This window comes from Nannobrachium achirus (genome assembly GCF_963921795.1).
Source record: "Nannobrachium achirus genome assembly, chromosome: 23".
Classification (NCBI taxonomy): domain Eukaryota; kingdom Metazoa; phylum Chordata; class Actinopteri; order Myctophiformes; family Myctophidae; genus Nannobrachium; species Nannobrachium achirus.
In genome coordinates, this window is record NC_137830.1 from 34,359,018 (window position 1) to 34,373,531 (window position 14,514).

The following is a 14,514-nucleotide window of genomic DNA, read 5'->3' on the forward strand; positions in this document are numbered from 1 at the left end:
TAGGGGAACACGTCTGGGAACACACCATCGTGGTTTTCACCGATGCTCAGTGGCTGGGAGAGTACACCACCGAAGAGCACATTGAGAGTGAAGGAGAGTCTCTCAGGTGGCTTGTTGAGAAGTGCAATCACAGATACTTTGCCTTTGACAACTTGACTCAAGACCAGGAACCCGAGATCAGCGATCTGATTGAGCTGATCAGGGACACGGTTGCAGCACCTGGCCACCCTTCCTTTGATCCGAGCACAGTGTTCCCGCCTCCAGAGGAGATCCCACCTCCAGGGGGCAGCGAGACCCACACAGCACAAAGTGAAGATGCACTGCTCAAAGACCTGCTCAGTGTCCTCCAGAAGAACTGGCAATGGGACGTTCAAGAGTGGCGAGCCATGATGAACCGAATACGCACGAGAACTGTGCAGCCCACGTTAAATGCACATCAGAGCACGGGCCGTATTATAACATGTATGTATTATATTTGTATTGATTTGGAGAATTAAGTATTTGGCAAAAAATATATACAGTATGTATGAATATTAAATATATTTGTATTCAATTTTTCATAATGTTGCGTTTTCTAGTTTCAACAACGGAGTCAGGAGAGGAGCTCCAGACGCAGGATTCACTGGAGGAAGAGGAGTTTGAAACGGGAGGGCTGAGTTTACCACAGCTGATGGAATATTCACTGAAGACATACTTCAGAAAGGACAAAGGAGCATTTGGTGAGCTTCTTATGTAATGTGAACTGTTAATATGTGTGCTGTGTTAACTTGAACTAAGAGTACCCTTTGATTGATTGATCCTACAAATGAATTATGTGGAAGTTCTTCAACTCAAAAGTTTCTTACAACCGCCGTTCTAATTGTTAGATCTGCTTGCGGAACTGGACCGCACCAATGAATTTAAGACAAAATGGAAGCAGCTGTTTGAAAGGGAGTGGAGCCGTCGTGAAGTGAGACTGACAGAGGATGTGAAGAACACTCTGATGAGCTTCCTGTCCCCGGGACAAGGTAACACAGTCGACTTTTCCTGTCTAAAGGTGCACAATATCCTTCACTCAAACATGCATTAGAAATGACAGGCAACATTCCATTGACATCATGTACACATCTCTAACCCAAGACTTCAGGTCAGAGCCAGGAGATGCAGAGTACACAGCCTCTCGGCTGAAGGTCATCTCTTGGATCAAACATCAGAGAGTACCGGTTAGCCCTGGCGACTCCGCCCTGTTCTCAACAACGGAGAGCGGAGGTGAGGCCGAGATGGAGAACGAGTAGCCATTGTCTACACAATAGGCTATTTAAGCTTTGGACGGCTACGGCAGGTGACAACGGAAATGATCAGCGCTCGATAGATAAACCTGCCGCCGTAGCAGCCGTCTGTACTACACCAGAAGCTCCCTTTCAACGTTGTGGCTACAACGTCTGCTGTATAGACGCGTCACCATGGTAACCAAAGCGTTCTGTAAAAGGGGTGGGACCCGACACCGACGGCTGTTTTGCTTAACGATTTGGACCGCAACGGCGATTGCGTCATTGCAGCCGTAGTACTGGACATTTACCATATCAAGTCATGCTAATGAATTTAAACCACACTCAAAGGCTCAACTCACTGAGCTTAGGTTGATGGTGGTGCGGGTTAGGGTTAGGGTTATGTAAAACTAAAAACATTAAAGGATCATCCTGATTTGCATTCATTGTCTCTAATTTATATTCTTTTTGTATTCCTAACCTTTGTGGGTTTCCTTTTTTTTCTTGTTTTCTTTTTTTTAAACATACATAGCCTAGATGTGTATGTGTATATTATGAGGATTTCTTTATGGGTGTATGGATCATCTAAATCTGCATTTTAATGACTATCAGCAATACTAAAGTATATACAGTAAAACTGTAGATCACTTCTGCTCAGGCAGCTGAAATGCTGACGAAGGCCAAAGGGTTTGAAACGTGTTTGTATTTGTATTCTGTATATACTGTGGTAAATTAAAGCCTTATAAACTTTTTTTTTCCATCAGTGCAAATTATCCTTTGATGTTTGGAGGAATTAAAGTTGTTACTTGTAGATCAAAGCTATGAAAGTCAGATATGTAATGTAAAAATACACTATGATTAAGTGATGACATTTACTTTTTTTTTTATTAAATGCAAATGTTATTGGTTTAATTGGCTCTTTTTTGTATTGGGCAGGCACTTATAATCTTATATGTAGACATTTCAATTACATTCAGATCATATGGAAGTAAGTCAGCAGCAATTGAGCAGCCTTTTTACATACCATCTTTCTCAAGTACTAATCTAGATGATTAATTTTACATACTTGAGTCATTCATTGAAAGTAGCAATAGAGTACTTGTACTTGACTACATTTTGTTGGCTACTCAACCTCCTCTGTAGGCACATAGGTATGCAGTCACTCACACATCGTTGCTGTCGTGCAGAAACCAAAACTATATTTCAACTTGTTTTTTTGTTTTTTTTGTAAATTAATACTCTACTTCAGAAGTCTTCAACAAGGGGTCCGGGACCCCTACGGGGTCCTCAGAGTTACTACAGGGGGTCCTCCAAATCTTCCAATCCTTTTTATATCAACAACTTGAACCCCGGTATCCATATTCTGAGAACTGCAGTCAAAAATAGCAGATCTACAAGCTCACAACGCCTCGCACTGCGAGGCGTTGTGAGCTTGTAGATCGGCTATTTTGGGCAAAGAAGTTTGGTGTAGAGGAGAAAAAGAGCAGACTAAGTACAGAGTAAAAGATCAGGTTTACAGTATTAGGTAATAACGGCTCAAGTGGTCAAATATCTGAAAATACAAATTGACATGAATCCAAAATACACTGATGATTGTGCTGTCAAACCATGAAACTATATGGCATCTATGAAAAGGTTGTGGGGGTCCCTGCTTCATCTCTCTCTCAACTAAGGGGTCCTTGGCCTGAAAACGTTGAAGACCCCTGCTCTAAAAAATAGCCAAAATAGCTCATCTACAAGCTCAGCTTTTAAGCCTGCTTGTAACAAGTTTTGGACATACAGTATGAGGTTTCCACCCGACAGCAACCATATGCTGTACGTACTCGCTCCCACAAACATTGCTCATTCCCCCCAGAAAAAGTTCCATCACACCTACTACAGGCCTGTTATAGAAGGCCGGTGTAATGACGCGCGGCCGATCTTGACCTCATTATATCACATCTGAACCGTAGGGTCTGCAGATCCTATCCTAACGGCACAGATGTCATTATGCAGAGTCTACGTTTAATGCAGGGCCCTTCGAGGTGAGGGGCTCCTGGCGTTTCGGCTCAGCACATTGCAGATAAGAAGATGTGAGGTGGCCAACCTTATCATGCAAGTGTCATTTTGAACAGGGGCCCCGTGGTGGAGATAGGTGAATAAAACATACCAAGATAACTTTGACACGCGAAAATATGAAATAAAAATAATGGAGGAGGAAGATAGGCGAAGGGGCTGGCGATAAGAGAGGAGTAGATAATGACGGAAGGGCGCTTGGCTGTGGCCGGGGGCTTGATCGCACGGATGGGAAATCTAATACCTGAGTTATACTTGGCTGTGCGCTACAGTGTGCACCGAAAATAAAATAACAAGAGCTACTGTACAGTGCAGAGATGCTCAGATGTACGTGCTCTCAGCCCGTTGACGTCCATCTAGGCTTGTAGATCTGCTATTTTTGGTGCACGACACTGGCACACAACTAAGTATAAATCTGGCTTGCAGTAATCACACTGAACTTGGTTCAACCTGGAATTTAGAGACGACGTGTCTTACTGCACTGTCAGCTCATTCCATCTCTAAGAAGAAAAACAAGAAAAACTAGAACGACAAGCTTGTGCAGGAACACTAACTGGAAAACACGTCTGTCTTTTCTCGGATGCAGTTCATCGAGAAGGAGGAAGAGAACAGTTGAAGGGAAGGCTCTGTTTTCAAACAAAAAACAGCTCTGAAACTGTGTGATCATTTCTATCAATCAGAGTTAACCCAGCCCAACATTATTTATTAAATAGGATGCATGCACTGCACGTACTCCTTGGAGAATCCTCCACTGGTGAGGTACGACCTCGATCAAATCCCCCAGGACTAGCTGCCATAATGTGTCTATTGTGATTTGGTCATAACGTTTGATCGAATAAAATCATTCTGAAGAGTGACGCGCGGCACAAACATGCACGCTCACTCACATCTTCTTAGAGACACGTATAAATTAGTGTGTGTGTGTGTGTGTGTGTGTGTGTGTGTGTGTGTGTGTGTGTGTGTGTGTGTGTGTGTGTGTGTGTGTGTGTGTGTGTGTGTGTGTGTGTCTCGCTATACTTATGGCGACTAAACACATGTTCACACAGTCACCTGCACCTCTGACAGTGTGGGGACAAAATAGTACCCACAACGGTTAGGGTTAAAAAGGAAGCCTGAAAGTTTGAAAAGGAAGCCTGTGTGTTTCTGAACCAATCCGAGGGGACCAGCCCTTCAGGCGATGGGATTTAAAATCTGAGTAATGGGAGTAATGGGAGCCAGCAATGGGAAACAAACAGGTGAATGTAATCAAAGGTTCATTTATATTCAAAAAGTCTGGCCTATTTAGGGACCTTTGATATAAATATACACAAAAATTGTTTATTTTCAATTTTTGAAAATTGTGTTAGGCATGGCCTTATTATCACTAAGTGTGAAAAACATGTATTTGATTTCACCCTGTCTTTAAGGTTTAGGGATAGAGGTTAGGGTAAGGCCACAGGATTTGCATAAAAATGAATGGAAGTCTATGTAATGTCCCCACAAGTGATGTGTGTGTGTGTGTGTGCGTGCGTGCGTGCGTGCGTGCGTGCGTGCGTGCTCATATTTGCAGGATTCTCCCAGGATAACCATTTTGCCCACTATTAGCAATAATGTCCACATGACTTCATGCTATTTATTGGTCTTTGGTTACAGGTCTCTTCAAACCATCTTGCAAGGAAACAAGACAGCAATAATTAATTAGCAAAGACAGAAGTGTATACCCTCTGTTCCAAATCATTATGCAAGTGTATTTTATTCCCTTTGTTCTTAGCTTTTCAATTTATTTTTTGCCTGTTTTCTTTGTCCAATGTTTTTAGATAACTGGTATACATTTCAGGTGTGTTGATGAAAACTATTTAAAGATCTTGTTCCGCATTATTAAGCAAATATCAGTTCTCATGCAATACGGAGAGGAAAAATGATCTACTGTAACAGGAGGTGAAAAGCGTGAAATAGTGCAATGCCCTGCAATAGGCATGAAGACTATTGATATTTTGCGAAACTGAAAGCGAGATCATTGAACTGCTAAAAGATTTGTGTGTGATACAGAGCACAGACGATTTCAGTCAGATAAAGGATTATAAAAGAAAAGTTTGTGTCAGCAAATTAAAATGTTCAAAGGGCAGCAATGCAAAACTCCACGGCTGAACATCAAACTGTTATTTAAACCAACAAAAGAAACAAGTCCAAGGCACTCTTCAAAAAGTTGAACAAGCCTTCTACATTGAAGCTTGGTACACAGAAAAAGAAATAAAGAAAAAAACAATGCATGTGCATAATAATTTGGAACTCGGTAAAGAAAACATTTAAGAGACACAATTACAAAATGACTGAATGAATCTTCAATTTGGCCACGCACGCTTAAACCGGATCCAACATTTCATAATAAACACACACACTGTGTCCAGCTGGAAACGGGGCATTGTGTTTGGTTGGCAAATGACTGTGCTGAAATGGAGATGGATTGAAATGGGTTTGTTTTTTTATTGCAACAATAACAGGGGAGCCTCATCCCTTCTGGAAGGGATCAGCATTTTATGCCATCACCGTGATCTGGGCACGCGTACAAATCATCGCGGGCTGCCAAAGATAGGGCCTAAATGTTTTTACTATGAGCGTGAAGTGTCGGAACGCAGCGAAAGGCTTAAATAAAGGAGAAAGCTCTGCTATAAACAATCATCGGTAGGTTTTATATTTACACTCTCCATCTGTAGCGTGTCAAAATTTACAATTTAGCCATTTAAAGGGTAATTCAGATTGCTGTGATTTTTTTTCTTTCTTTCTTTACATTTATGCTCAGTCGTGTGACAGTGTCACGTGCCGATAATATCCGATCTACAAGCTCACAACACCTCGCAAATGCCAATCCTGGAACATACTCCCTCTCACCATAGGCAAGAAAGTGGCTCATATCACTCCAGTTCTTAGATATTTACACTGGCTCCCTGTCTGTCAGAGCCTTTATTGTCTCCACCAGCCGAAGGCTGAGGGAGAGTATGTTTTTCCCTCCGTCCGTCCGTCCGTCCGTCCGTCCGTCCGTCCGTGCGTGCGTCCGTCCGTGCGTGCGTCCATGCGTCCTCGCAGTTTTCCCCTCTGTCTGTCCGTCCGTCCGTCCGTGCGTGCGTCCGTCCGTGCGTGCGTCCGTGCGTCCTCGCAGTTTGTGAGCAGCTAATCTCAGTCACCGTTGGCCCGATCGCTGCCGAACTGAGCACACACACTCCCTGGATGCCAATCTAGAACTTCTGCCCCACATTTTTCAAATCAGCCTCATGGTGGCGCTATAACAGGCCGATTTGTGTGGCCTGGTTGTTACCAGCTAATCTCCGGCGCCGTTGGCCCAATCGCTGCCAAACTGAGCACACACACTCCCTGGATGCTAATTCAGAACCTCTGCCCCACATTTTTTAAATCAGCCTCATGGTGGCGCTATAACAGGCCGATTTGTGTGGCCTGGTGGAGACCTGTGCTCGGAAGAGCACTGCTTCTAGTTTCAAACTAATATTGTTGCTTTATGAAGCACTGAATGGTTTAGGACAGTGGTTCTCAACCAGTGGTCCTTGAGGTTTTTGCAGGTGGTCCCCAGCTAAATGGAGTTGGTAACCAAATGACCCTTATATATATTTAACTGGTTTCATTTCACGCTCTCAAGAGTTAAATTATTGTTAAAAATCTCCATTACTTATTTTAAAAGAAGTCTACACAATCAGAAAATGCGGAAGAGTTGTTATTTTCAGAGTTGTTGTTATCCAACAATAACAGAATATCGTAACTTTTATGAGAGGCAAAATCTAATCAAATGCTGGTCAGAATAAATAATTGCTTTGGTATGAAAAAGTGTTGAAAATCCCTGGTTTAGGTCAAAACAATTTGTAGAAGTGTACTAGAAAACTGTTATGTCTGTAGAGTGTATACTGTACCACGTGGGATGGAGTGAGTTAAAAAATATATATCAATTCCTTTCCACTTCTCTAAGCATCCTCAGTATAACATTGTGCATTGCGTCTGAGCGAGGCTAACAGACGGACTCGGAAGGGTAAAGCCAACCGCTGAATGTCAAAAGCTGCGGTTAAGATTCAGCACGTTCTCTCAGCGGGGTCCATTTCAAGTTTTCACCGGTTTCTGACCTTCTTGGGTGAGTGGTGGCGAGCCAAGACAGGAGAGTGAATACAAACGGTTTGGAAAACAACACGCAATTTTGATTTTCAGCCAAACGGAATCCATAAGTGAGGTTGTGTGGGCTTACACTTCTAAGCATTACCTGGCAGCTTTATGTAGCTCAATGACTCCATTTTCCCGCAAGCACACAGCGGAAGCCATTCACATACAACAGTAAATACTGTGTGTACTGTACATTTATTCGAATAAAATGGAACAAAATGGACAACAAGGGGCCATTTGGTCCATAGGCTCTATGCACAGCAGTCATATTGGAAAGATATGGCCATCTTCCATACTTCCTTAAAAGGTATTAAAAATGATACTAATTAAGGCTATGTTACGTTTATTGTAGCACAGTGGTTCTCAAACATTTTAACGACCGACATAACTCTGAGTGCACAAATGGAACCAAGTGGACCCATTTGGTTCAATGTGTGCACTCTCAGAGTTACACACCCTGTAAATGGCCTTTTGGAAGCCCCTCAAGGAACCATGAGGGTCCCTGGACCCCACTGGTGTAGCAGAGTGTTTCCAGTGAGCTGTTTGACCAGAATGGAACAGGGCCTTAATTTGTGTCATTAGTGACGCCTGTGAAGAAAGTAAGGAAGAGGCTCAATTTCTTTCCAATATGGCAGCGGTTCATAAAGCCTATGTGTACACTCTTCAGAGTGTGGTTAGTTGTATGGGAAGCTGGCTGGAAGCCAGAGGAACAACACAGGGCGGAGTGGGGGTTTTTAAAGGCGACAGACGCTTCGTGCCAAACCCTGCGGTGCGGCGGGCATCAGAAGGTGGGTTGTGGTTGGCAATATGGTTGCCAACGACCCCCACCCGCCCTCCACCTCTCCACCATGCAAGCGGACTGCTAGGATACAGGGCTTTCGGCAGGGATGTTTCCACCTATGACCTCTGCACTGGTGGGTAGCCGCCAACTAGAGCTGTTCCGCTGCCATCATCAGAAAAAGCTGCCGGTAGGGCCTAAAACGCTGATATCGATATTGGCGAGTATGCCAGTCTATGCCATTCAGATACCATGTAATTGATCACATGATGGGTCTATGTCATTTAAAGTCATGTTGAGATTGCTTCAGTTGATGTCGCACGACTGTCTCATAATCCTACTGTACTATTTACATTATAATTTGAATAACCTTTTTTTTAATTCCAAACACTCCCATTACTCTGAGAGTGTACAAATGGAACCAAAATGGACCCCCAAGGAACCCAAAGGTCCCTGGACCCCACTTTGCGATGCTTGATGTTGAGTGACTTACCGGCGAGGAGGAAGGTGATAAGGCATGTCTCTTTGGGCATGTAGAGCTTCAGTCTGGAGCCGCTGAACACGTATTCTACCACCGCTTCTGAACGGCCTGCTCTCTGAAGGAAAGGCAGGAACTGCTTGGCCTTCTGTGTGTCCTGATGGAGAGAGAGAGAGAGAGACGTGGTGTGTGAGCAGTGGTGTAAAGTAACTAAGTACAGTTTTGAGCTATTTGTACGTTACTTGAGTATTTCCAGTTTTCGGTACTTTCACTTCTACTCCACTACATCTCGGATCCAAATATTGTACTTTTACTCCACTACATTTATTTGAAAAATATAGTTAGTTACTTTGCTGATATAAATTATAATATGTTAAAACATACATAAACCACTTTAGCCCTATTTTATACCTTGGCTATTTGAAAATAGCCGATCTACAGGCTCAACGCATCGCATCGCAACGCGTTGTGAGCTTGTAGATCTGCTATTTTCAAACATGTTGTACTTTTTCTTTTAGTACTTTAAGTACATTTTGATGCCAATACTTTTGTACTTTTACTCAAGTAAATTTTTAATTCTGGACTTCTACTTGTAACGGAGTATTTCTACAATGCAGTATTGATACTTTTACTTAAGTAGAAAATGGGAGTACTTGTTCCACCACTGTGTGAGAGAGAGGCAAACAGAGTGAGAGAGATAGAGTGGCAGACCAAGAGAGGCAGACAGAGACAGGTAGACAGAGACAGACAGAGAGAGATGAGTTGGACAGGCCCACAGAGAGAGAGAGGAAGGGAAGTTCAAACTGAATAGGATTGAATGAGGCACCACCTTGACAGCAGGTGTTACGCATATTCTAAAATGGAAAATCGAGACAAATAGGATTCCGCAACATGTTGATTCGTTATGATCTCGGTGAATTCAGCAATTGTGAAGTTGAACAACTGCCTCCCAAAAGTCAGCAAGCAGACAACCCAAACTGACAGACTCAAGTGTAACTATAATAATACTGCAGAACAAGACTTGACACAATTTTGATTTGGCTTCAGCAGCCAAATAAATGAGGTTCATTTCATAATACTACTGTTGCAAAAAGGGAAAAAAAATAACACAAATCCCATGAGTGCCAAAAATGTCTCAGCCACAATTCTTCGAGTGAAAGAATGGAATCGCGCGTCATCTGTCGGAAAGCTGCCCCGACGTCGAGTATGATTTATTGGCATGAAATCTGCTCAGTTCCCGGACATCTCAGAATCATCTCCAGCCTGAGCTAATGAAGTCCGCTGCACTGCTCTCTGTGCCGTGTCTGGAATCGCTGCACAATCAAAAATAATTCCTTCTCTTGTGTTGCCCTTCGGCCCCCTGTGTGAGGAACCGGTTTAACGGCCTGGTGGGCCGGGGTCAAAATTACAAGCAGAGCTAAAAAATCCTGCTTATTCAAGCGTGGCTGCCATTTTAGGGATTCATAAACCGGAGGAGAAGTAACTGTCCTACTCGAGCCACGAGACAACAGCAGACCACTGACCACAAAAGCATCACAAGGAGAAGATCCGGAAGCTCAAAACGTGCCGCAAAGCAAAACATTTTTACTTTGAATCCTGAAAAGTAACAGCTTTTGGAAGTTTCCACCCAACAGAGAAAATGTTATCTAACATTACACTTATGGTTTCCCGCTTTTGATGGGTTAAAGTTATACTATGCAACTTTTTCAATTAAACAAATCTTAAATTTTATCTAACTATAAAATCTCTAAGGTTTTAGAACACCCACTCTGTGAATTTCAGCCCCTAAAGCCTTCTGTAAATAATTTCTATGATTCTGGCCGGGGTCCGGATTTCGCGGCAAAATTACGTCATTATACACTACCGGCCAATCACAGCGTGGATTATACACTGCCGGCCAATCACAGCGCATCTTGCTGACTTCTCAGGAAGTAGCTTGCCTCAACATAACAGCATATACTCGGGTAAAGGAGTCCGTTTCTCCGGAATGCCTGGACGCACGGGAACCAGGGACCCCTCTAAAGATACATCTTGGCGAGGTGCAGGCGGACGCGGTGGGCTGAGGCCCGGTCCGCGGCGAAAAACGGACGAAAAAAGCAGACGCGACCGCGGTTTGCTATACAGCTACTGACCACTAGTTGAGCAACTTACACAGTATAGCTTTAAGCAATAAGAAAAAATTATAAAACACAGTACAGTATATTTAAATTACAGTATATTTTCTTGTGTTATTGCTTTGTCCACCATCACTGTCACCTCTTGAACCTCAAGGATCCACTCATTACTTTAAGTATTTTTACAGTACATACTGTCTGAACATAATAGTGTATGACTTTTTTTTCCTTACTTAGCATTTGTGTTTCTCTTCTGAAATGTCATGATTTCTATTGCAGAAGACATTTCTGCTTTGTGGGACAGAACTCAGATGAAGAGGATATTGAAAAATAAGAGTTTCAATATCTTAAGGATAAGGATGTAAATTGTCCTGAGTTGGATTCAAACCCATGGGAAACATCTCTGTCATCACGTCCTTACTCGAACACTCAGTGTAGCACACAACTGTAGCAGACTGGTTCTCAAAGTGGGGTCCGGGAACCCCCAGGGGTCCTTGAGGGAGTTCCAGGGGGTCCCCAGCTAAATGATAGTTAGTAACCAAATGGGTATGTAACTCTTGAAAATGAAAATGGTCGGGAATCACTGCTAGAGCTGTAAAAATCTTCTCTTACGGGGGTCCCTGGCATATCTTTTCAAATGGGGGTCCGCGGGCTAATAAGTGTCAATTTGGGGGTCCTTGACATGAAAAGGTTTGAGAACCACTGCCGTAGCAGAGCTGCAGTACAAGCTCGCAATGCAACATGTGAGCTAGTAGTAGATTAGTTTGCCTGAGAATAGGAACACTAGTGTTCATGTGGTTAAAAACCCATTTAGAACGGGTACACATTAGTGTGTATTATTATTTTATGCTTTAACTATTGAAAAATAGCAGATATACAAGCTCACAGCGCGGCACACTGTGAGCTTGTATATCTGCTATTTTTCACTGGTTAAAGCATTCAATAATTCTAGGCCTAATAGGGAAGCAGGACAGAGAACAGCATACAAGATTATACAACCAGCTGGCAAAGTGGGGTGAGTCACAGAGAGAGAGAGAGAGAGAGAGAGAGAGAGAGAGAGAGAGAGAGAGAGAGAGAGAGAGAGAGAGAGAGAGAGAGAGAGAGAGAGAGGGAGGGAGGGGTAACAGGGGGTCCCCAGTAAAAGTAAATGGTACAATCGCAATCACTTTGACCATATTTTATACTTTGGCTATTCAGAAATAGCAGATATATAAGCTCACCGTGCGGCAACAAGTGACGTGCTATGAGCTTGGAGATCTGCTATTATTGAAAAATCGTCAAAATGTGTGCATACATTTAAATATATCCCTGTAAGGCCCGAATTAATTTCTACTTGCAAAAAATTATAATAATAATAATAATAATCATAATATGGTGTTGTATTGTAGGAGTCCTAATCAGAGGAAAATGTCATGTTTAAAAAAAAAAAATTTTGTAAGGTTTTATAGCCATAAATCATAAATCATGCTCTAATTTACATTTTGGGGATATTTTTTCAAGACATTTCTAGACATTCTAATGATCACCAAAAAAATTATTACAGGCATTTTAATTGTGTTTTTGTAGAGGAATAGCTTCAGTGAAAAAGTCAGATGTTGTTCGTCCAGACTCTGGAATGTCAGCCTCTGTGGGGGGTATTTATATGCAAAATATCGTGGCCAATGGCATTGTAATACTAAACAATAGGATCCAATGGCGATGTTAATGTGAAGGAAAAAAACAGGAAAACAAATTACTATATATTCTTTTTTATAAAATATAAACGTGTCCAAAAAGCGACGGTGGGCCTTGCAGGGATCTTTTTAAACTTTGTTTTACTCAAATCTTTGATTCTGGGGCGTCCCCTGGAACAAAATATTTCAAGATGGTTGTCCGCAGCCAAATATGTATGATGTTAAAGACCCAATGAAATGACTATTTTGAGTATTTTATTTTGAAGTTTCAGTTTGAAAAGGAAGCCTGTGTGTTTCTGAACCAATCCGAGGGGACCAGCCCTTCAGGCGATAGGATTTAAAATCTGTCTATGTCATCACTTTTTGAATTTCTGTTCACAGGAAGTATATTGAGAATGGCTTACTTAGGGACCTTTGATATAAATATACACAAAAATAGTTTTTTTTTTTCGTTTTTTTTTTGGCATCTAGTGTTAGGTATGGCCATATTATCACTACAGATATGCTCTAAGTGTGAAAAACATGTTTTTGATTTCACCCACAGATTTGGCTAGTTAAGGATTTAGAAGACACATTTTTAAAACGGTCTCAGGTCTTAATGGGTTAAAACGGCATGGAAAACATAATACTGTACTGTATACTAGTAAGACACCTGAGGGTGGAATGCGACCTCGCCCTAAAGGGCGAGGTCGCGCCAATTCTTGACTATCTGGCCAACCACAGCGTTTCTCTGACGATTCTAGTTGTTGTTGGGAGTTTGTTCATGTTTTTGTGAGGGTATCAACCCTAGGAGACACGGGGAGAACATGCAAACTCCACACAGAAAGGCCCTATCGCCAACCCCACCTAGGGTGTGAGCGATAGGGCCTAAACATGGAGATGTGGAGAACACTATATATGGAGATAGTCCAGTCCATCATGTCATATGGGACTACCGTCATAGACAGTAGCCATTGTTAGGCCGGAGTCAATGGCTGTCTGTCTGACTGTCTGTACAGGAAGTGATGTCACATGACATACTTTTTATGCCCATATATGAGTCATTCTGTACCACATCTCCATGTTTAGGCCAAACAGGTTCGCTCCATTTCTCCATGAATAGGTCCAAATGCCCAACGTCGAGCTTGACAAGGAGCGAACCTTGTCAAGCTCTTACTAGTATAGGCAGTATATGTTGTCACTGTCGGGTAGAAACCTCATATCTCCAAGTTTCAAATATCTATGTTTTTCATAAAGTAGCCTAAAGCCCTGCTTCATCAGGGTCGCACAAAACTAGTGAAAATAGCAGAACTACAAGCACACATCGCCTCGCGGTGCGAGGCCGATTTGAAAAGTATGGATTGCAGTGATAATGTTTCATGGATGGGATCAGCGCGTATCTTGGTATAGACACTTCACAACCAGTCAATGAGCTCCATCAGAGCCCTTGTCTGGCAGGGATAACTATTCAAGGCTATCATCATTTCCTCATCCTTGAGACAGTAGCATTTGGACCAGGCTGGGTATACATAGGTCGCTGCAGAACCTCATCCACCCTTTCTTCTCTCTCCTTTTGGTATCTTTATCCTCCTCCTCCTTTTTTTTCTTTTTTATTCTTCTCTTGTTTTGTCTTTCTTAGTCTTGTGTATCCTTCTCTTTTGGCTACTGTCTATGACGGTAGTCCCATATGACATGATGGACTGGACTATCTCCATATATAGTGTTATCCACATTTCGTGACATTTCCTGACATCACACTGACATCACTCCCGTACAGAAGGAAGGTTACGGAAGGAAGGTTACGGAAAGAAGGAAGGAAGGAAGGAAGGTCACTCAAGCGACACGGTTTTTCAGAGTATATGCGACCTTCGGTCGCAAATAATGTATGTTTTTTATTGCACTGCAGAACCAATCCTAAGAGGGAGCGGAGAGGGAGCCAAAGAGGGCTGAGAGATAAGCACAGGTCTAAGTAGCACCTATACAAGCTCTCCTCTCTCCGCTCCTCTCATCTCCCACACTGTATATACGTTTAGAAACAGCTCCAGTCTATTTG

General features: G+C 42.5%; 1 protein-coding gene across 1 annotated transcript in view; it reads right to left on the reverse strand.

Annotated features, from left to right (window-relative positions):
• The window catches only part of snd1 (staphylococcal nuclease and tudor domain containing 1), a 460,739-nt gene that overhangs the window by 320,375 nt on the left and 125,850 nt on the right, over positions 1–14,514 (reverse strand). The window contains exon 15 of the mRNA XM_080754108.1: positions 8,711–8,852. Coding sequence (XP_080610234.1) covers positions 8,711–8,852 — 142 coding nt within the window. The remainder of the gene's footprint in view (positions 1–8,710; positions 8,853–14,514) is intronic.